Source organism: Megascapheus bottae, chromosome 3 (genome assembly GCF_031878675.1).
Source record: "Megascapheus bottae isolate mThoBot1 chromosome 3, mThoBot2.hap1, whole genome shotgun sequence".
Lineage (NCBI taxonomy): Eukaryota > Metazoa > Chordata > Mammalia > Rodentia > Geomyidae > Megascapheus > Megascapheus bottae.
In genome coordinates this window covers 2,444,563-2,469,509 of record NC_143511.1, presented here as the reverse complement: position 1 = coordinate 2,469,509, position 24,947 = coordinate 2,444,563, and the positions used below count along the sequence as shown (strand labels likewise).

The 24,947-nt window shown below is 36.4% G+C and overlaps 1 protein-coding gene across 1 annotated transcript in view; it reads right to left on the bottom strand.

Annotated features, from left to right (window-relative positions):
- Nucleotides 1-24,947, bottom strand: part of Gkap1 (G kinase anchoring protein 1) — a 50,762-nt gene that overhangs the window by 11,841 nt on the left and 13,974 nt on the right. The window contains exons 5-10 of the mRNA XM_090329475.1: nucleotides 21,778-21,855; nucleotides 17,998-18,121; nucleotides 15,841-15,863; nucleotides 9,163-9,316; nucleotides 6,021-6,118; nucleotides 1,773-1,836 (exon numbers count right to left, since the gene is read on the bottom strand). Coding sequence (XP_090185601.1) covers nucleotides 1,773-1,836; nucleotides 6,021-6,118; nucleotides 9,163-9,316; nucleotides 15,841-15,863; nucleotides 17,998-18,121; nucleotides 21,778-21,855 — 541 coding nt within the window. The remainder of the gene's footprint in view (nucleotides 1-1,772; nucleotides 1,837-6,020; nucleotides 6,119-9,162; nucleotides 9,317-15,840; nucleotides 15,864-17,997; nucleotides 18,122-21,777; nucleotides 21,856-24,947) is intronic.

The following is a 24,947-nucleotide window of genomic DNA, read 5'->3' as shown; positions in this document are numbered from 1 at the left end:
CATCTGGGTTGATTCCATTTCTTAGCTATGGTGAATAATGCTGCAATGAACATGGTTGTGCTGGTGGGTTTAGTATGGTCTTGTTTCTGGATGTTTGGGTAAATGCCTCTGTGTGTGTGTGTGTGTCCTGAGGCTTAAACTCAGGGCTTGAGTGTTGTCCCTGAGCTTTTGTGCTCAAGGCTAGTTTTCACTAGTTTTCTATTACTTGAGCTACAGCTCCTTTCCAGTTTTCCTGCCCAGGCTGTTTCTGAACCATTATCAGATCTTATCCTTCTGAGTGGTTAGGATTATAGGCATGAGCTACTGGGGCCTGACTTGAAAATATGTTTTGATACCTTCTTATTTTTCAGTGTGGCTTACAGGTTTTTTTTAAAGGACTATACCATATTTACAAGCATTGGTTTGAAATTTCATTGACATTTACTGAGAAGGTAAAATATTTATTACATTTATTCATCTTTTTTTGGTCGGTTATGGGACTTGAACTCTGGGCCTGGGCATTGTCCCTAAGCTCTTCAGCTCAAGGCTACTGCCCTACTCCTTGAGCCACAAGGCCACTTTTATTTTCTGGTCGTTAACTGGAGATAAGAGTCTCAAGGACTTTAGAGTATGGGCTGGCTTTAAACCACAATCCTCAGATTTCAGCCTCCTGAGTTGCTAGGACTAGGCGTGAGTCACCATGTCCAGCCATTTATTTGCCATTTAAAATTTTTTTTTGGTGCCAGTCCTGGAGACTGAACTCAGACTGGGTGCTACTCTGAGCTTTTTTGCTCAGAGCTATAGCTCCACTTCTGGCATGTGTACATATGCGTGTGCATGTGTGTGTGCATATGGGCTAGACTGGAGATAAGAATCTCACAGAGTTTCCTGACCACGACGGCTTTAAGCCATGATCATCAGATCTCACCCTCCTGAACAGCTAAGATTGCAGGAATGAGTTACCAGTGCCCAACTATACATATCTTAATCTATGTAGTTTTATATTTCATTTGCATAAATCTATTGAAAATACACATTTTTTTCCTGTTATGGACAGAAAGTTTTCACAGAACTTTTGAGGTGTCACTACATATATATTTAGGAATTCCTCATCAACATAACCTTTACTAATGTTAATCTCTAAACACTTTTTGGATAATTTCCTTGGATTCCTACTGAGGACATCTTGCCAACAATTTATAGTAGCAGAAAAAACAGGAAAAGCAGTGCAGAGAGAGAAGAAACTGAACAGAAAGAAAAACCTACAGTGCTATTATACGGCCTCCTCCAATAATGAAAAATTGATCCTATGCAAATGTCATGATTTTCCCTCTAAATATGACTTATACGAGCTGAGATTCCAATGGTCTCTTACCTAAACAGTTGTATATGTAGCTAAGGTGCTTTAAAAGTGACTTACAATGACTCTATAGACTTAATGTTTTATTACATTGATTAATACATATCTATGATATACACACCCTTAGCCTAATTTTGATTATGTTCTAAAAACTATGTGCCTGTGATTGTATATAGAGATTCCCTTCTTGAATACTTGTTTGTTAAACACGTCATTTGAAATATGATGTAAAAATCAATTAATAAATTCTTTAATAAAAAAATTAGGAAAAAAAAGTGACTTACAATGGTAATGTTGTTAAGTAACTATTCAGCTTTTATTACTTTGGGAAATCTTTTTATTTTACTGCATTGATAAGTCATATATCTTGAAAAATTATCCTCAGATATTTCTTAAGACACACTTTAATTCTGAAAACAAAAAAATCACTTACTTTCACCTTCTTGAAGCATTTTCAGTAATTGTGCATTTCTTGCTTTTACTTCTTTATACTTTGCCTAGGAGTCAAGAAAAAAAGTTCATATTTTTATAAGTAAATGATAATTAATGACTTAATATGAAATTATAGAGATGTGAATTCTAGACTTACTGAAAGTCAAAAATTATTTTTTTTTGCCAGTGCCAGGGCTTGAACTCACGGCTTGAATACTGTCTTTGGGCTTTCTCAAGGCTCTACCACTTGAGCCACAGCACCACTTCTGGCTTTTTCTTTTTTCTTTTTTTTTTTTTTTTTTTTTGCCAGTCGTGGGCTTGAGCTCAGGGCCTGAGCGCTGTCCTTGGACTTTCTCAAGGCTAGAGCTCTACCACTTGAGCCTCAGCACCACTTCCGGCTTTTTTCTGTGTATGTGGTACCAAGGAATTGAACCCAGGTCTTCATGCATGCTAGGCAAGCACTTTAACCACTAGGCCAAACTCCTGGCCCCGACTTCTGGATTTTTCTATGTATGTGGTACCAAGGAATTAAATCCGGGTCTTTGTGCATGCTAGGCAAGCACACTACCACTAGGCCAAATTCCAGAGCCCCTAAATTACTTTTGAAGCAAGCAGGATGGAGGAAAATGTAAGCAGGATTGTCTTTACTTACATTAAATCTCTGATAAAGTAATAGATAATATCATAGGTGATTAAAAAAGACAAGAGTCTAAAATGAAGAAATATTAGGATAATACTAAATTCTCCTGGAGAGTTTTCCTCTTGCTTCCCCTAACTTTCACACAATTCAAAATAATTTAGGTGAAAAGAAAAATGATTCACAGTCCTATGCCTATGCTGTTCAGCTTTATGTTCTTGAATTTTTTTTTTTTTTTTTTTGCCAGTCCTGAGCTTGAGCTGAGGGCCTGAGCACTGTCCTTGGACTTTCTCAAGGCTAATGCTCTGTCACTTGGGCCACAGCACCACTTCTGGCTTTTTCTATGTATGTGGTACTGAAGAATTGAACCTGGGTCTTGGTGCATGCTAAGCAAGCACACTACCACTAGGCCAAACTCCTGGCCCTAGCCCTCAAAATCTCTTGTAAGGCAAATTTAAATGTATGGTTTTACTAAAAAACATTTTATCCCTGAAAATGCTGGTATGTTATGTTTACTAAGTATTATTGCAGTTAACAGTGAAACAAATAAGCACCATAGGAAATACAAAGGGAATAAGACTTCTTGTGATGCTTTGGAATGAGAGATATGTCAAGTAAAAACATAAATGAATGGGAGAAAAACATATATACTAAACTATATTCACTATATATATATATATATATAGAAACACTATGAGAATTTAGAACTACATTATTTGTTTTGTTTGCTAGCTTTTCTTTTTTTTCTTTTCTCTCTCTTTTTTTTTTTTTTTTTTTTTTAGTTGTTTGTGGGACTTGAACTCTGGGCCCGGGAGCTGTCCTTGAGCTCTTCAGCTCAAGGCTATCGCTCTACCACTTCAGCCACAATACCACTTCTGGTTTTCTGGTGGTTAATTTCAAATAAGAGTCTCATGGACTTTAGTGCCCAGGTTGGCTTTGAACCATGGTCTTCAGATCACAACCTCCTGAGTAGCCAGAATTACAGGTGTGAGCCCAGCATTTGCTAGCTTTTCTGAGATAAGATCTTTCTATTATAGCTCAGGTTGGTCTCAAACTTACCCCTCATCATGCCTTTGAAGGGCATGCCACCACATATAGCTATAATTTCTATTTCACACAAAAAAAGAGAGCAAATCAAGTTGATAAAATTAAAAGCACAGAAGTTCTGACTCCACTGTATCCTGAGCACTTATAACTAATAAAAAGCCATTTAAAATACAGTATGTCCAAAATGGACTTTGAGAATTTTCATTCCTCAAAGTAAAAATGTGCTCTTCCTCTTACATGCATTGTTTTACTGGACTATCTTGATTATAGGCATCAGTTTACAACAGTATCCTTCCATAAAATATTTCTCATGTCACTTTGCTACTTTAAAAGACTTCTAAAACCCAAATGCCATCAAATTTTAAATCCAGCTAATACTTCCAATCTTATCCCCCACACATTCACATATCTCTAAATGTCAGGTACTTCCTATAGCTACCTTTCTATGCCTTGTACACTCTTCTCCCTACATAGAAAAGTTACGTTTTTGTGCAATTATCACCAGTTTTCAATAGCAGAATCAAATGCATTCATTTTGTCAAATACCATAAAATTATAAATCCCACATTTTTATCTTCCCAAAATATTCCCCATACCTATTAACACAAAAGAAAATATAAATGAAAGGCTAAGGAAGATGCACAGTTGGGAAATATTTTAGCATGCTGAATCTTTAATATATTTTATTGTAATTATAGAAGGGCTACATTATAGTAGCCAGATAGAAGGTGTACTACTTCACAAATATTGCTACCCATGTTTTTGTCCCCATTTCCCTCCCTCACCCCCTGCCCTCATGTTATTCCCCATTCCCTATCCTATTTCAAATAAACAAAAAAGCATATATTCAATATATCAGATAACAAGATAAGATACTGTAACAATATGAGATAACCAAGGGACAGCAAAAGAGATGAGAAATAACATAGTACACTAAGAACAACAATCACACATTGTATGGTTCTTGTTTCTATGTCCTGGAGGCCTTTTCATTTAGCCTCATTCTATATAGCTTTATGTATCTAGGTTTTAGCAAGTTGAATCTTAAAAGCACAGTTAGAGGAAGAACTATCAAGATTTGAAGCTTGATTTTTTTTTTCAGGAAAGGATCTGGAACAATACAAACACTTCATAAGTAATTGAATATCTGATATGGTTAAGCATAATCAAAGAACTAAGATTTAAGAACTAAGATTTATGGTTAAATGAATTGTATACAACGGGAGCTGGTGACTCCAGTCTGTAATCCCTGTGCAGGAGGCTGAGATTTGAGCATCAATGTTCAAAGCCAGCCTGGGCAGGAAGGTCTATGAGACTCATTAATTACAAAAAATGCCAGAAGTGTAAAAGGCTCAAGTGCTCAAATGCTAGCCTTAAGCAAAACAGCTCAGGGACAGAACCCCAGGCCCTGGAGAGTTGAAGCTTAAGGACTGGCATGTACGTACGTACGTACGTACACACACACACACACACACACACGCACACTAAACACCCCCGAAATTCTTGCTAACAAGTGTTAACAGGAATCGTTATGTACTGCTGGTGGGAACATAAGTGCTATAGATGTTGTGGAAAGTAATTTAGAGGTTTCTTAAGAAGCTAAACAGAATTATCATATGTAATTCCACTCTTAGGTATATTCCCATAAGAATTCAAAGACGGCACTTAAGGTACTTATATACAAATAGAGAAAACACAGTATATACATGAAATAGAATATTATTTAATAGTAAATAGGACTGAAATTCTGACTAAATGCTACAACATGAGTAGGTCTTGAAAACATACAAAGTAAAATAAGCCAGACACAAAAGAAAACTACTGGGCAATTTTATCTACATGAAATACTTAGAAAAATAGCCATGATGGTTACATCATGGAAAGTAGTTAATGCCACTGAACTATACACTGAAAATGTGTATTTTACAATATGTATTCAGATTTTAAATCATCAGTTAAAAACTCTAAACAGCAAAATGAGTATGTATATTATATGAATATTAAACATGTTAACAAGTAAGAAAACCAAAAGCTGTGAAAATTTTAGAATTATTATCTTTGTTTGAGTAAATGGAGGGGCCAGGAGCATAGCCTAGCAGGAGAGTGCATGCCTAGCATGCATGAAGCCCTGGGTTCGATTCCTCATTACCACATACACAGAAAATGTCAGAAGTAGTGCTGTGGGGCTCAAGTGGTATAGGTCTGGTCTTGAGCAAAAAATATCCAAGGACAGTGCTCTGGCCCTGAGTTCAAGGCCCAGGACTGCCAAAAAAACAAAAAACAAAAAACAAAAACAAAAAAAGAGTTAATGGAGCTGGGCACTAGTTGTTCACATCTATAATTCTACTCAGGAGGCTGAGAATAGGAGGCTGTGGTTTAAAGCCAGCTGAGGCAGGGAAATCCATTAGATTCTTATCTCTAACCAATAAAAATACCCCAGAGTTGGAGCTGTAACCTAATTGGGAGAGTACCAGCCTTGAGCAAAAAAGCTCATTCCTAAATTTAGGTACCCACACACACATGGACACCCACACTCATACACACTAAGAATAAATAGATACAAACCTCCCACTGAGTGATCACAGTTTTCAGCTTCTGGATTTCAGCATCTTTCCTTTCAAGTTCCAACTTTAGTCTTTCAATTCTTCCATCTTTTAGAACCACTTCCTGTAAAATAAAAAAAATTAGGACTAAGACTGTTTTCTTTTCTTCTTCATTTTTTTTTTTTGGCTAGTCCTGGGGCTTGAACTCAGGGCCTGAGCACTGTCCAGGGGCTTTCTCAAAGCTGGAGCTTTACCACTTAGCCACAGCACCACTTCCAGATTTTTCTATGTATGTGGTACCGAGGAATCAAAGCCGAGTCTTCGTGCATGCTAGGCAAGCACTCACTCTACCACTAGGCCATACTCTTGGCCTAAGATTGTTTACTTAATTCTGGTTTACAAGACACCTATGTGAATCACTAAGCGGAAAAATTCCGACTATTTTCTCAGGTAACTTTAAACTATTTAACTACATTCTTTGACTCAATTATATGAACTTAATTATGTAAAATAAAATTAAATATAGTTTTTATGATTTACCTTAACCTGTAAGAATATTCTTTGGCATATCAAGCCTTTGAAATATTTTATCTTAGAATAAACATTATTATCCCCAAAGTCATACTTTTAGTAAGCACAATTGGTTTAGAGTCTGTGGTAATACTAACACAACCGTCTCTAAGTAGAAAGAGTACATATACAGATTATTGTAAAGGTACTGGTTTCAGACTTACTTGATATTAACTCATGATAGAAATGTTTTTTTTTATCTTGACCCAGAGTAGACATATATACAGGAACAATTTCAATAAAATTATACTGACTTTACTCCTGTTCTTTTGATTTGTTTGTTTCTAAGTACTAGTAATAATCTACTGAGTGAAATCAAATACTGCATTAAGAACAGCAGAATTAATCCTAGCTAAATGGTTGGAGACTACACTGGATGTAAGTTAGCAAGAACCAAATCTGCATATCAATAAAAAGCTAGGTATGGTGATAAATACCTGAAATCACAGCTGTATGAGAGGTATAAATAGGTGATCATGGCTAGGGAACAGCCCAGGCCAAAAGAAAAGCACCTAATATAGGCTGAAGGTGTGACTCAACTGGTAGAGCACCTACTAGCAAGTGCAAGTCACTGGGTTCAAACACTAATAGTACCCTTCTCCCCACCCCCCCCCAAAAATGTAGAGGTTTTCTTTTAATTCTTGGTATTAATTCCTGAGTGCATTTCACAATTTAATAGGATTTAACCTTCGAAAAAGGAAGACTTTTCCTTCTCTGATAAAGGGATGAAAAAAGTAATTTTGAAAAAGACATAAAAGGAGTGCAATGAAAAGAGAAATGAAATATAACAGAGAAGTAGAACATTTTTCAAAAGGCTTTAATTCGTTTTCTCTATAACAATGACAAAAATCTTTTTAACTTAATTTATGAAAAATTTCACAAATGTGAATGTTATATAGAGCTATACAGCATATATAAAATACACAAAATAACCTAATATATGAATTAAGAATTTGAGCATGGGGTTGGAGGTGTGGTTTAGTTAGTAGAGTGCTAGCCAGTAAATGAAAGCATCAGGTACTGATTCTGAGTCCTGGTCTCAGATCAAACACACAAACAAAAAAATTGAAACATTCTCTGAAAGTTTGAAAATGTTAGGATCTGGAATGTGCCATTCAGTCTTAGAAGAAATCCAGATTTTATTATTTATTTAAAATAAATAATAAAAAAGACCAAGATTTGTTTTAACTATATCTCGAAAAACAGAACAAAATTTTGTTACAAATTCCTTAGCAGCATGCACCATGCCATATATCTTTCCCAGATCGCATCCCCTAGGACATCCATTAATGGGAATTTTCTGTCTGTCTGTCTGTCTGTCTGTCTGTCTGTCTGTCTACTTATCCAACTATCCATCTATTTATCTAACTATATATCTGCCTGCCTGCCTGCCTGCCTGCCTGCCTACCCAGGACTAGTACAAAACAAAAACAAAACAAACCTTTAGTATTTAAGAAAATGTAGCCGGGTGCTGGTGGCTCACATCTGCAATCCTAGCTACTCAGGAGGCTGAGATCTAAGGATCACAGTTCCAAGTCGGCCTGGGTAGGAAAGCCCATGAGACTTATCTCCAATGAACCACCAGAAAATCAGAAGTGGCTCTGTGGCTCAAGTGATAAGAGTACTAGCCTTGAGCTGAAGAGCTCAGGAACAGTGTCCAGGCCCAGGTTCAAGCCCCATGATAAAAAAAAGAAAATGTAATTATCATTCTTAGTTCACAGGCCTTAAAAACTGGCTAAGAACTGGATTTGAAATTCTTGTGGGTTATGGCTTTCTTAGGAAAAAATTATAAACTTCTTAGTTTAATCTAAGAAAAAAATGGATGGGAGCATAGCCTAATATGTGCATGTGCCTAGCATACATGAAGCCCTGGGTTCGATTGCTCCACACCACATATACAGAAAAGCAGAGCTGCAGTTCAAGTGATAGAGCGCTAGACCTGAGCAAGGACAATGCCCAGGCCTTGAGTTCAAGTCCTAGGACCAGTAAAAAACAAACAAACAAACTGTTAATATGATCTATTACTCTAATTCTCATATCTCACACTCACTTAACTCTACTGTTTCACAATTTTTCAGTTTCCTTACTACTCACATTAAGACCTTTCATACTTTTGGACCTCTTGTCCAAAAGCTGCTTGTCACAGCTGCCTTAGGATGCAGTCTTTCTCCATTTTTAAATTTATACGTAATGCATAATTGAAAATCCATCGCAAATATATATCCATTACATTCACCCCGTGATCTATTACCTTTTCTATTCAAAACCTCCTTATTAAATTGTTGACATTTTTGAATGTCTTAAAAGGTGTTCTCTTTTCCCAACATCAGTTTCTAACTTTACATAAAGTATAGCACATGCCCAATATGTAATTGTCAATGAATAAACTACACACATAGTTTTAGTGGAAATATCTTTGTGGGCCAATAAGATAGTATCTGAAGAATTAGTTTGTATAATTATAGTTAGATCCCACTGCTTATTTTTTTAACAGATAATTTGGGTTACACTGATCAAGATGCATCATACTCATAAACTGACAGGTTAAACGGAAATTGATTTCATTATGATTTAAACACAATTTTCTTTTTTACATGCCTGGTTGTGTTCATGAGCGGTATTATCTGTTCCATTATATTCTGTAAGCTGTTCTCTTCGTTTTTCTCTAACAAGAATTTTATGAACATCGTCTTCCAGTCTATTGAAGAATCCTCCATCATGTGAAAAAGTCTGAGAAGTTGTCAATTCCTGTCAAAAATGAATTATGATTTGCTACCATTCAACACAAAAGTATATACATTTAATAAGCTTAACTTCAAGCCAAGGGTGGGGAATCTCTAGCCTGTGGGCCAAATAAGGCTCTCAAAATTATTTGGTAGATGATAGAAGAGGGACATATGCTTGTCAGCTGCCCAAACCTGTCTGCATGTCTTATAATTCTGTAAGACCTGATATGTTATAAATATTCAGTGGCTCCTGGCAGAAAAAGATTTCCCACCTGTGGCAGAGTTATAATAAAAGAGAAATCATAGCTCAGAGACAATCAAGTACTTAATCCTTCTCTCTCTCCAGAAGATAAAACTGTATAGACACATTTGCAAATGTCCTTTTCTTCATGTTTTTTTGGAGTTTATAGTACTGGGCTTTCTGTTTTGATGATACTGGGTTTGAACTTGGGGCCTTAGGCTTGTTAGAAAAGCACTTTTACAGTCTATTTGGCTTTTGTTATTTTTGAGGTAAGGTTAAGTTTTTGTTTGGCCTTTGACCTTCCAATTTACTTCTCCCACATTTTGAGAACACCAGTCTTCCAATCTCTGCATCCCAAATAGGAAGAATTACAGGCATGAGTCATTGAGATAGGATCTTGCTATGACACAGCATATCAAGTCTCAGACCAGCCTGAGACTTGCAAATCCTCCTGCCTCAGTCTCCAAAGTGGTAATATCACTGGCCTTTACCATTACACTCAGAACTGTTTAACTTTTAAATATATAACTCCTTCAGGGGAGTTACAAAAAAAATTCCCATGTCTAACTTATTTATTGTATATACATCAATAGCTTTAAAACTATATTCATATGCTGGGAGCTGGTGGTTCACTCCTATAATACTACCCACTCAGGAGGCTGAGATATGAGAATTTTGGCTCAAAGCCAGACCAGGAAGGAAAGTACAGAAGACTCATCTACAATTAAGCACTAAAAAAGTAGAACACTCAAGCCCTAAAACTGTGCCCAGGATTAGTGCATGTATGTGCATGCATACATACGTACACCCACAAATCACAGAGCTATACAACCATCATGACAATTCTTTAACCATTTCACACTCAAAAAAGAAACCCTAGGTAGGCACCAGTGGCTTATGACTGTAATCCTAGCTACTCAGGAGGCTAAAATCTTCGGATGATAGTTCAAAGTCAGCCCAGGCAAGAAGCCCATGAGATTTTTATCTTCAAGTAAAAAAAGCTGGAAATGGAGCTGTGGCTCAAGTGGTACAGCACTAACCTTGAGCAAAACTGATCAGGGACAGCACCCAGACTCTGAGTTTAAGCTTCAGGACAACACACACACATACACATACACATACACACACACACACACACACACACACACACACACTCACACACAAAGAAATCCTCATTTCCTCCTAATAACTCTCCCTAGACCCCCAAAAAACCGTCTACTTTCCATCTGTATACATCTGCCTATTCTAGATGTTTCATAAAATAGAATAAACCAACATGTGAAATTTACCCTATCAACATGTTTAAAGTTTATCTAGTATCATAAACCAAGTAATTATGACCCTGGGAATGCCCATAAGTCACTACTAACTGGTAGTTGTAACTTCCAAGTCTTTTTTTTACCTTATAAAATACTTCAGATATAGTCTGATAACATTTAACTTTGAAACAAGGAATATGAAATGCTTAAGCTGGGAGTGTGGCCTAGTGATAGATTGCTTGCCTAGCATACACAAAGCTCCAGGTTTAATTCCTCCGTACTACATACACAGAAAAAAGCCACAAAAGGTGCTGTGGCTCGAGTGGTAGAATGCTAGCCATGAGAAGAAAAAAAAGACTTCCTAAACTCTAACCTTCCCCAGGTGAGAGCTGCAACTTCATCAGCAGAACCTTTCTCTCAGTCATCTTAGAAAACTAATGCCAGAAAGCCTCCCTCCGGCACCTGAGCAGACGGCACTTCTTGGCAGTGCAGACCTGCTGGCTCCAGACAGAGCCAGATAGAGCCTGTGTGAGACCAGAGGCGCCACCTGGCAGTGGCACAGACCTGCCAGCTTCATGAAACCAGAAAATCCAGCAATTTGTGAATACTTCCATGGAGAAATTTCCACTTCTGCTCGTGGAGCGGCATTGGGAAGGAATCCCCTCCCCCACCAGCCGAGAGCAGCGCCATCTTGACTGCTGGCAAAGACCCTGCCAAACTAACTGGAGCCTGAGAAGTGGTGCTGGCAGTGCCAGCATTCAAAAGGGCAAGGTTTTCCCAGAGGCAGATTAGCCAAATGTCCGCGCCCCCCCCCCCCCCCCCAGCTAGCAGAAGTTCCTCCCTGTGGGGAGGGCCGCACTTCTGGTAAACAAAGCCGCTCCTGACTCCACTGTTTTTTGTTTTTTCCTTGCCCAATCAAGCAAACTGATCAGAAAAATTGCAAAGCCAAATCACAAGAGAAAAAGACTTTTTGAAGGGTTTGGATCCCGAATTTAGTGGAGACACAAGTTTCCTATCCTATCCCCCCCCAAAAAACAACAAACTGAAGAATACCCTTTTTTTTCTTTCTTTTTTTTTATCTACCCTTTTCATTTACATTTTTATGCGTTCTTATTTTTTTGCCATTTTACTTCCAGTTTATTTTAATGTTATTCTTTCCTCCCCTCTCCCCCTGTTTCCTTCTGTCATTGTGGTCATTCCTAGAAACATAGTGACAGCATTGGGTAAAGACTGGATACAAATGATATTTATATTGATACAGTCACCTGCTTTTTAATCTGTTGGTTCTTAACCCTAGTATTTCTCGTCTAAGAACTCACAATTGTGTGGGATCTCTCCCCACTTTTTTTTAAATTTTTATCATTGAAATATCATTATACATACATATATATATATATACCTTCCTCTTTTCTCTATATATTCTTATTACTCTTATTTTCAAAACTTTTATCTTATTTTTTCTAAATTTTGTACTCATCTATTTTTACCTTTCTCTCTCTATATATATACCTTCCTCTTTTCTCTGTATATTCTTATTACTCTTATTTTCAAAACTTTTATCTTATTTTTTCTAAATTTTGTACTCATCTATTTTACCTTTCAATCACCTTAGGTCAGTTATCCTTACGCTATCTCTGTTCTTCATTACTATATTAATCTTACGCCCCTACATTACTCTTTTCTTACCTCCCCTCTTGTCTTTCATACTATTTTTCTATCTCTGGACTTCTGTTCATCCTTCAACTTTTATAATGCATGGATCTACAGTTGGTGGGTGTTGAGAAATACTGTATATCTAGGTGTTCAATTATACTGTAGGTCCAGAGGGCCTTAAATACAATAGAGATTGGATTGAGGGGTTTATTTTTTTGGTCATAAAACAGTGACCAGTGATGGTATTAGATTTGTAAGTGCACAAAAAGAGAGAATGATAATACCAATCTAAAATTGTGAACACTTATTCTCTGGCCAGCTAAAGAGGTCTAGGTTGGTTATACATTAAAAATTGTAATCTTGTACAATATTAATCTTGCTCCCATTTTCAAATGGGCAGAATAAGAAACTCAAGAAAAACGGCAAACCAAGGAATAGCATCTCCCACCCAAGATAAACAGGCAATGGAGCAGGCAATGGCAAAACTAGAGAAGAGTCCTCTAAATGCTATACAAATGCAATTGATAAACATGATTAATGAAAAGTTTGAAAACATACAGAAAGCGATACATGAGGAAGCCATATCTAAACGAGATGAAACCATAAACAAGGTGATACATGAACGAGAGGAAGCCATTAAGGAGGCCATAATAAAGGATTTACAAAGAAAAATGGACAAATTCATAGAATCCACAAACAAAAAGCTGACCAATGAGAGTAAAGCTGCTGAGCTAACCACTCAAATGGAAATCAAGGAGTTAAAGAAGTCCATATATGATCTAAAACAAGAGATGAAAGGCATCAAAAATGAGCAATTAGAATGAATGGAGATGAAGAATAAAGTAGAAAGTATTGATAGCAGGTTAGACAATGCAGAAGAGAGAATTTCTGGGGTTGAAGATAATCTAGTTGTTATAAAGAACAGAAAATGAGTCAAACCAAATCTAGGAAATATGAGAGAATGCTTCAGGAGGTTCAAGATAAAATTAGGAAGCCTAATTTAAGGCTAATTGGTATTGAGGAGGGCCTGGAGAAAGAGGTCAATGGTATTGGAAATATACTTTAGGGAATCATCTCAGAGAACTTTCCAAATATCCAGAAGGACAGGCCCATCCAGATACAAGAAGCTTTTAGAACCCAAAACAGACCTGACCAGAAAAGGACATCCCACTGCCACATTATAATCCATACAGGATCAATAGAGACCAACATATTGTTGAATCCCTAATGGATCATCGAGGAGTTCAGAACAGAAATTCAACAGTTTATGAAATTTAACGAAAAGGAGCACACAAAATACCAGCTCCTTTGGGACACTTAGTATTGGCACAAAAATAGACCAGAAGATCAAAGGAACAGAATAGAAGATCCAGAAATAAAGACAACCCTAAGATACAACATTGCCCCAATTAGAATGGCTAATACTCTGAACTCAGACAATGACAAATGCTGATGGGGTTGTGGAGAAAGAGGAACCCTACTGCACTGCTGGTAGAAGGAGGTTTCTTAAAAATCTGAAAATAGACCTTCCTATGATCCCACCATACCACTCCTGGGCATCTACCCTGATCATCATAACCCAGGATATGATAAGGACACCTGCTCAGCCATGTTCGTCTCTACAGTAGCCAAGCGATGGAAACAATCCAGATGCCCTACTACAGATGAATGGATACAAAACATGTGGTACATATACACCATGGAATTCTACATAGCCAACAGACAAAATAATGGCATTCACTGAGAAGGGGATGAAACTAGAACAAATCATGTTGAGTGAGATAAGCCAAGACCAAAGGAACAAAAGGCGCATGGTTTCCTAGATATGTGGATGTTCCATCCAAACAGCACAAGAGGGAAATACTTGGGGTACCCAAGGTTATAGACATGGTCTTGGAGATAGAAACATAACTACACAGACATAAAAAATCTATGATGGGATATATATTCTATAGGCAATGTTTTATTATATAAATTAATATGTACCTATGACATATAAACCCTCAGCTTAATTTTAATTATGTTCCAAAATCTATGTGCCAGTGATTGCACATAGAGATTCCCTTCCTGAATACTTGTTTGTTAAATGTGACATTTGAAATATAATGTAAATATCAGTATTAATAAAATCTTTAAAAAATAGTGATATGGGAAATGAATCACATCTGACAATGTCTAACTTGCCTTAATTCCAAGAATTCTTTAAAACAAATTTTAATACTTATGAAATTATTTAATCACAAGACAATACTGCTCTAAAAAATCTGATTTTACATTCAGATGTCCATTTAAATACAACTCATCTTAATACATTATATAGAAGGATTCTGTGTTTTGTTTTTTTTCTTTTTCAAATAAGGAAAGAGGAAAAGGTAAGCATGGGACAGTACAGTCTACAAACATAGTCACTTAAATTTTAATCTAAGAACTAATGACAGTGGTTTGTAAATAATCAAATAATTGCATACTAGATATGGTGACATATAACTATAATCCCAGTTACTTGGGAGGTCAACATCAGAAAGATTACAGTTTGATATCGGCCACAGCAAAAAATTACCGAGATCTTAACTCCTCCAAAGCCAAGCATGGTGCTACATGCCTATAATGCTAGCTAGGAAGAGAGCATTATGAATCTAGCCCTGGGCACAACTGGAGACTATCTGAAATAAAGCAAGAAGGATTAGGGGTGTGGCTCAAGTGATAGCACATTTGCCTGCCATGTGTGAGGCCCAGAATCCAACCCTAGTATTCCTGCTTCCCCCAAGAAAGGATTTGAGATTTTATTTTTTGCCAGTTCGGGGGCACAAACTGGGGACCTAAGCACTGTCCTTGGGCTTTCCTCAAAGCAAGCACTCTACTTGAGCCATAGCACCACTTCTAGCTTTTTCTATGTATGTGGTACCGAGGAATTGAACCCTGGTCTTCGTGCATACTAGGCAAGTACTGTACCACTAGGCCAAACTCCCAGCCTGGATCTGAGATTTTTAATCTTCTGTTCTAACGACATATTAATGGCTTAAGTGCTGTCTCTGGGCTTTTTTACTTAAGGCCAGCATTCTACCACTTGAGCCACAGATCCACTTCTGGCTTTTTCGGTGTTTCTGATGGTTAATTGGAGATAAGAGTCTTACGGACTTTCCTGTCTGGGTTGGCTTTGAACCCTGATCCTCAGATCTCAGCCTTCTTGAGTAGCCAATATTATAGAAATAATCCACTGGCACATCACACAAAGAATATTTCCACCCTATTCTCATATACTTTATATCACTATAAATCCAGAAATATGAATTGCCTTTGAAATGTCTGTCTTACATAAGATTTTACTGCTAACATTTAGTCTGAAAACCATCAGTGTTTTCTCAAATTCAAGATGATTACAATAGAACTTACCTCAGTTTTTTTACTAATGTGATCTGTAAACGAAAAAAAAGAACACGATATTACTTTTTCTGGAAAAAATACAGGAAATTTTAAATTATGAGTTTTTTTCTGGCTACTTGGAGCAAAGACTCTTGGATTTGTCTGTCCAGGCTGACTTCAGTCTTCAATCCTCAGATGTCAGCCTCCAGTGTAGATAGTATCACAGCTGTGAGCTACCAATGCCTAGCTTTGTGTTCAAATGTTTGATGATATGATTTCTTGTTTCTTACTATCCAACAATTAATAAAAATACAAAGTCTTGGGCTGGGAGTGTGGCCTAGTGGTAGAGTGCTTGCCTAGCATGCACATAGACCCAGGTTCAATTTCTTGGTACTACATAGATAGAAAAAAGCTGGAAGTGGTGCTGAGGCTCAAGTGGTAGACCTCTTGCCTAGAGAAAGTCCAAGGACAGTGTTCAGGCCCTGAGCTCAAGCCATTAAAAAAAGTCTTTTTAGTTTCATCCTCAAATTTATATTTATATGCAATTCTAGATGAACTGATTAGATAAACGGTTCATAAATAATGTTTGGCTACAGAAAGATATTATTCCTGTCAAGTATAATCCAAATCATTTTATGTATAAAGATGATCATTCATATAGATTTTTGATACAGGGTCCCATTGTGTAGCATAGGCTACTAGGATTCAAAATCTTTGACTCAGTCACCAAGTGCTGGGATCACATATATACAACATCATACCCAGCAATATAACATGATTTACTATCATTAAATAAGACCTACAAATGTCAACTTAAATTTTCACTAAATTTTAGAAAAGGGACAAATTCAGAAATACAGAAAAGATGTTTTTATTGGGAATCATGAAGTTTTATAATGCCTGATTTTGAAATATGTAGTTATTTCCAAACAGGTTGCTATGGTTTATATCTGTCCTCTTTGAAACTTGTGTTGAAATACAATTGTAATTAAAACACTATTAAGAAATCCAAACTTTAGGAGGTAATAACTATGAGCATGGCCCCCTCTCTTACTCCTGTCCTAGAGGTTAAGACTGTTACCATAAGAAAAGGGTGAATTTGCCAGATACCAGTGACTCACATTTGTAATACTAGCTACTCGGGAGGCTGAGATCTGAGGATAATGATTCAAAGTCAGCTTGGGCACAGGCTATAGAGAGGTTACAGTTATATTCATAAGGTAGTGGGTACATTACTTCTTGCACATTGATACTCCTCATGTTTTTGTCCCTGTTTCCCTCCCCGCACCCCCTAAGTCTGTGAGATTCTTATCTCCAATTAACCACCAGAAAACTGGAAGTGGCACGGTGGCTCAGGAGGTAGACTGTCAGCCTTGAGCTGAGCTCAGGGACAGTACCCAGGCCAAGTTCAAGGCCCATGACTGATCAAAAAGGGGAATAAACAGAAAAAGGTGATTTTGACTCCTTCCTCCTTACCCTCTTGCATTTTATTACACAGTAAGAGAACAAGAAGGCCCTGGACAGATGCTAGCACCTTCATATTTAACTTCCCTGCCTCCAGAACTGTGAGTCAATACATTTCGTTAGGTGGGCTTAAACTTGTAATTCTAGATATTCAGGAGGCTGAGATCTAAGGATCAAGGTTCAAAGTCAACAGGGCAGAAAAAAATTCAAGAGACTCTTAACTACACTTAGCCAGAAATAGAGGTTGTAGGGGCTGGGAGTTTGGCCTAGTAGTAGAGCGCTTGCCGAGCATGCACGAAGACCCCGGTTCAATTCCTCGGTACCACATACATAGAAAAAAAGCCAGAAATGGTTCTGGGGCTCAAGTGGTAGAGCTCTAGCCTTGAGAAAGTCCAAGGATAGTACTTCGGCCCTGAGCTCAAGCCAAGGACTGGCAAAAAAAAATAATAATAATGGAGGTTGTAGCTTAAGTGATAGAACACCAGCTTTGTATGAAAGATCTCTTAAGTGTAAGGCCTTGAGTTTAAGCCTCAGTTCCAGCAAAATAAAGTTTGCAGGTGTTCTATTTGACCAGTACAAATGGACTAAGACATGTATTTACACATTCACATTCTAAAATCCATTAGAAAACCATTTTTACTTAATTTTAAATGTTAGTACTTATAAATAAAATTGCTTCATTTTAAAGTTCTTGTATCATAATAGATATTGTACAAGTATTACCTTCAGATTGAAAATCTTTTAGTGATACTGTAAGAGGTTTATCCTTTCCCTGATGATTCTTTCTTTTATCTTTTTTATTTGTAACTTTTGACTGAGTTGAAGCATTATCAGCATTTTCATACTCCTAAAAAAGAATTACCAACAATAATTGTTTGGTTTATGAATTCTAAAATCAACTCATCAATAGATAGTTTTTTGAAGTTTTACTTTTAAACAGGCAAATTAGTTGGGAAAGATGGGAGAGAACAACGGAAGGAGTGACATTAATTAATAACCCACTGATAACTAATCATATTTATAAACTGATTTAATTCAAACCTCTTAGTAAATTCACTTAAAGGTAATTACTAAGTAAGAAGCTGCAAATAATTCAAAACTCAAGCCAGGCAATATGGTATTTTTATACCATATTTAAATACTCAACTTCTCACAACTTCAAATGAATTTAAACTTTAAATATTAAAATAAAAGTACAACTTGGCCCATAATCCCCCCTCCCATTGCTACCTCTTTCTTCCTTTCAGGACCAAAAGGAAAACTGTAATCTCCAGTCAATTTTCATTTCCATTTTACTAAAATCTGGATTTCTTTTCTAAGTCAAAATTAAGGCTAACTTCCTCTTAAATGGCAAATTAAAATCTCTTTTTCCCCAACCAACTCTTGGTTTACACTTTACATTTCTGACAACGAAATATTTTTTTTTGCTGGTTTTATGTCCCCCTCTCTTCTTTAAAATGTAACTGCTGGGATACAGAACTGGTTCAATGGTTGAGCACCACCCTCAAAAATACTAGGCTTCAAATTCTAATCCTAATCCTACAAAAAGAAAAAAAACGTAGCTGCTGTCTACCAATATCTCACTCACCATCTATCCTTTGTTTTCTGATAACAATTCTTCGACCTCAAAGTTTAAAGTTCCAACTCAGTTGAAATGGTCAACAAGCATTTCTAATACGAATACATATAAATATGTATACATATTAGATACATATATATATGTATATATGTATTTTTCCATCCAACTACTGCTTTCCTGCTCAATCTTCTATTAAATTCCTTGTTAGGCCACTATACAACTTTCAAAGCCAGAACTTTCATATTATTATCATGAATCTCCTTGCCTACTCTTCATACATCTTATATAAAATTAGTTATTAAATCAGTTACTATGTGTTGCTGAATTTATCATGAAGGTTTCTAAAACTGATTCTCTTCCTTATTAGGAAAGGAGAAAATGATTGTTATTTTCTCTATTTTCTTTTGCTTGGCCATTGCAACAATATCTAATTTTAGCCTCTTGAACACTTTCTATACTGTTATAATATGAATTTCTAAAGTAAAAACCTAAAATCAATCAAAATTAAAAGTATCCAATAGTTTTCTGTCAACAGTTATATAAGACCCAGCCTTCTTAATATAGTACACAAGGTTCTATATATCCTATCCTCTGTATCTTCAGTAATCTAGGTCCCCAAACTATAGGTTTTCAAAAATATTGTATTCTTTCATTTTTATTTGCTACTCCTGGGACTTGAACTCAATAACTGGACACTGTCCTTGTGCACTTTTGCTCAAGGCTAGCACTCTGCCACTTGAGCCACATCACCACTTCAGATTTTTTCTGTGTATATGGTACAGAGGAATCAAACCCAGGGCTTCATGCATGCTAGCCAAGCACTCTACCATTAGGCCACACTCCTGGCCTAAGTATATTGTATTCTTTCACACACATTATATATTATGCACACTTGACATACTATCCCTCAGAAAGGCTTCTTTCCTCTTTTTCACCTTGTGAACTTTCAACAAAGCTAAAAGCTTTAAAAAAAATCTCTTCTGAAAATTCATCCTTATCTGAGAAGTTCTTAAATTTTTGAGAAGTCTCAAATTTTTTTTCTTAATTCCCACAATACTAAGACTATATATACCTGTTTCAGTACTACATAATAGAATTATATGCATTTACCCTGCACTAAGGTAAGAGATGAGAATATCTTTTTCTTTGTATTATCTATATACTTTTATTGGTAATTGTTGAATGTGTGAAAGAAGAAAATAAAAAACAGCATCCCAAACATTTAGTATGAAAAAAATCCTTAGTTAAAATAATTATATTATTGGAATGTTGACTTAGAACCCATAGACTAACATTAATGTAATCATATAAAGCTGGCCAATGTATAGAAAAGGAGTTCCTCCTTTTCTTCATCATTTTTGTCTAATAAACCAATAATGTTTTTAGGCTAGCCCTTATGACTGTAACAAGAAAACTGTGTGCATGATTTTTTTCCCTTTTAGTTTTGGAGTCTCAACATATATCTAACAACAAATTATTATGGCATGACATTTGATATCCTATTAGACTAAAAAATCTTGAGAAACAGTCACACTTTTCAAGTGTAATCTGAAAGTCTATTTAAATGATAAACTCATAAGCTGTATCTGACATGTAACAATAAAGATTATCATCAGTCTTGATTACTTGGAATAACAGAAAACACATATACTACACATATGCACTTCACTGGCAACTTTTACTCTTTCCCATTGAAAAATTAGGAAATTTTCCTTTTCTCTTAAAGGCATTAATGTACAGTAAGAGGGCAAAAATAGCCTTAAGCACAAAGGGACCATCTATGATCAACCACTCAATAAATTTGGTAAGCCATAAAACCCCCCAAATCCCAAGAAACAACAAAAAAAACCAACAGCCCCCCCCCATAAATGTTAAGGATTACAGTATCAAATATAATGAACACAGTCAATGCTCAATTCAAATACATAGACATTACCAACATTACTTTTTACTTTTATATTCCTAAACTGTAAAATGCATTTCAATATACAGCTTGCTACCATAGCTCAGTGATAAATGCTGCATTCATGAGGCCAAAGTATCAAAACTGCCTTCTACTTAAGTGTGGCAGAGTCTCTTAATTGATATCAAAGTACTGTAATACTCACTTTTTTTTTTAGAATTTATTAATATTGATTTTTACATCATATTTCAAATGACATGTTTAACAAAAAAGTATTCAAGAAGGGAATCTCTCTATACAATCACTGGCACTTAGTTTTAGCACATAATCAAAATTAGGCTAAGGGTTTGTATATCATAGATACATATTAATCTATGTAATAAAACATGTCTATAGAGTCATAGGTTTTCATGTCTATGACAAAAAATTGTCAGGGTGAGGTATAGATAGGTTACAGTTACATTTGTAAAGTAGTGAGTACATTACTTACTGAACTTTGTTAACCCTTCCCATGTTATTCTCACACTTCCCCTCCCCCCCCACCCTTAGTACTCACTTTTACTTTAGGTGTTTGAATCTAATTCACGACCATATATATACTAAACATATACCCTACCACTGACTAAACCCTTAGCACTCCTACATCTACTTATTCTCCATGCTCATTAAAATTTATATAAATCATTGTGAATTTTACTCATCTTTCTATCATTTTGGGTTGAGAAATACTAAACATTTTAAATCATCAGACAAAAATTTAGTCCACTTTTCTCTCAAACAAGGAATTCTATTATAAAAAGTTTTTGACAATATTTTGTTACAATCATGAAGTTTTACATTAAACCTGTGTTTCAGTGCTGCAGATATGCCAGAACCTGACACATTCTAGGTAAGCATTCTACCACTGAAGCTATATTCTCAGTCCCAAAAGGAGAACATTTATGTAAAACTTAGAAAGATTAGCTAAACTTGGATTACCTAAAAACTTTAAAAATATCTAAGTCAATAAACATAAAAATACCTTTTTGTGCTCTTCATATTCTAATTTACTGAGCAACAATGCCTTCTCAAGATCTGCTTCAAACATTTCAGATGTCAGCTAAAAGAAAAGGTTTCACAATACAGACAATATTACATCACAGTAGCAAAATAACCATGATGTGATAATATATACTAGAAAAAGAAAACAAGCATGTTAAAATATACTAAATTTTTAAAATTTAATCTTATTGTCAAAGGTGATGTACAGAGGGGTTACATATTTAAATTTTCAAAAACTAGAGAAAGCTGGGTACTGGTGGCTTACATCTATAATCCTAGCTACTCAGAAGGCTGAGATCTCAAGACTTCAGTCCAAAGCCAGGTCAGGATTATCTCCAATGAACTAGCAAGAAGCTGAAAGTGAAGACTGGCTCAAATGGTAGAGTAGCAGCAAAAGCATGAAGCCTGAATTCAAGCCCAGTACTGGCATTTGCCCATACGTACAGAGGCATACACACACATACACATATAACCTTAGGGAAAGAAAGAACTCCTTTTTGGTATGTCAGGGAATAGTAGAAAGTAAGATGGTTTAGGTAGGGTAGAATGATTTTCCAAACACTCCTTGAAATTTAGGGATTTAGGCTGTGCACTGGTAGTTCACACCTATAATCCTAGCTACTCAGGGGGTTGAGATCTGAGGACGGTGATTTGAAACCAGCCCAGACAAGAGAGTCCATAGGATATTCATCTCCAGTTATTCACCAAATAGCTGAAAAGTGGAATTGTGCTTCAAGTGGCAGGGAACTAACCTTGAGCACAAATGCTCAGAGACAGCACCCAGGCCCTGAGTTCAAGCCCTGGGCCACACACCCAGACATGGACACAGAAAGAGAGGTGGGAGAGGGGGAGAGGAGGGAAAAGGAGGGGAGGGGAGACAGGGAGGGAGGGAAAGGAGAGAGGGAGGGGAGAAGGAGAGGGAGGAAGGAAAGGAGAGAGAGGGAGGGAGGGAGGGAGGGAGGGAGAGAGGGAGAGAGAGAGAGGGGGGAAGGGAGAGAGACAGGTAGAGAGAGATGGGGGGGGGTATTAGGGGTTTAAATATCCTATTCAAGAGGATGAAATATAGGGATTGTAGTTTGAAGCCAGCCAGGGTAGGAAGCCCACAAGACACTGGAAGTGGAGCTATGGAGAGTGACTAAGATGACAAGAAAAAGAAGCATGACTACGAATTCTCTAAACATTCCTTGATTTCCATCATATAACTGCTTTAAACATACTTGTTAGCCTAATTAGTAGGTATATAAAAAGAACTAGACAGACTAGGATTCTAGTATTCTTAATAAAATTTGAATAAACTCATGATTTTTCAGAATATATCTTACACAGTATTCCTTGACTTAACCAAATATATCACATCAACATTAAACCCATTTTAAGATGATATACCTAACCTACTGACCTACTGTCCACTTACATTATTCTACAGTTGGACACAATCACCTTACACAAAACTTATTTTGTAAGTTTTCTCTTTTTTTGGGGGGGGGTCTTGAACTCAGGGCCTTAGCACTGTTCTTGGGCTTTCTATCACTTGAGCCACAGTACCACTTCTGGCTTCTAGGAATTGAACCCAGGGCTTCATGCACTCTACCACTAGGTCATGCTCCCGGACCTATAAGTTCTTTAAAATAAAGAATTGACTGCTACATAGTGAACTCTATACTGAAAATGAAAAACAAAATGATTGTTATGGGTACAAATAGGAATTTTTGTAGACAAAGATATTAAAAAGAACAAGAAAACATCCTTCCCCAAAATTTCAAGCCACACCTTAGTACACTGCAGAGTATCTGTTACTTTCCTTCACTTGTGTGGAGGATTGGGAGTATGGCTTATTGCCAGAGACTCTCATACTACAAGTCACTAATCCTAGAAAAGATCAAAATTCAAAGAACACGTTTTACTGGCTACTTATTACATTAGCACTATTGTAAAGCTAAAAAAAATCATAAGCTTAGCCATCGTAAGTCAGGAAGCAGCTGTATTAGAATCTGCAAACTGAAACTTCCTTGTCATTTTCTTTTTACTTAAGGGAGAAGAAAGAAAACTGCCTGCAGAATTGAAGAACATACTGACATGTGCCCAATATGGATGAAGTATTCACAGCTACTTTCTTTTTTTAGCTACTTTTATTGTCTCCCATTGCCCATCTAGTAATAAAACACTTTTTTCAGAGTAGGGAACCTTTTTTCTGATGAGGGCCATCTAGACATTTATGAAATAATTACAGGCCGTACAAAATTATTAATATAGGCAGACAGGCCTCAGGCAGTAGAAAAGGAGCCTAAGAGTCTATCCCTTCATGTACCAAATTGTTTTTCAGACTTTATGGGGCCTATGGGCCAGATATTCCCTACTACAGTAAGCAAACCTACAGCAAACCCTCAAGCAAAGGGTTTGTGATCAGAGTATAAAGAACTAATCAGAACCCTCTAGGACACTAAACATTTTGGGACTAGAGTAAAAATACTAATGTAGCTAGGCACAGGTGGCTCATGTTTGTAGTCCTAGCTACTCAGGAGGCTGAAATCTAAAGATTACAGTTAGAAGCCTGCCCAGGCAGAACAGTCCCCAAAAGACTCTTATCTTCAATGAATGACTTAAAAAACAGAAATGGTACTATGGCTCAAGTGGTAGAGCCCTATAGCTTGAACACAAAGAGGCTCAGCACCCAACCAAAAAGTAACAAAAAGAGACTTAGGAACAGCACCCAACCAAAAGACAAACAAAAACCCCCAAACCTAATCATATGCTTTAATAATACCCTAACAATTTTATCTATTTAAATCTAAAATATCAAATGATAAGATAACCTTTCTCAGTGGTGTCACAGAAAAACAATATAATTTTGAATGTTCTCAACACAAAGAAATTATATTTACTGGGTTATGCAAGTAAATATTGTATATTATATACAAGTACTAAAATTTTGCACAATACCTCATAAATATGTACAACCATGCCATTTAAAAATTATGTGTGTATATATGTGGCATACATACACATATATATGTATATGGAAAAGACATCATTCTGAAGGTGTCTATTACATGTACAATTGATTAACCATAATAGGAGTAATATGTGTGATCCTCTAATTCAGTGATTTTTCTTTTTCCTTTTTTTGCCAGTCCTGGGGCTTTAACTCAG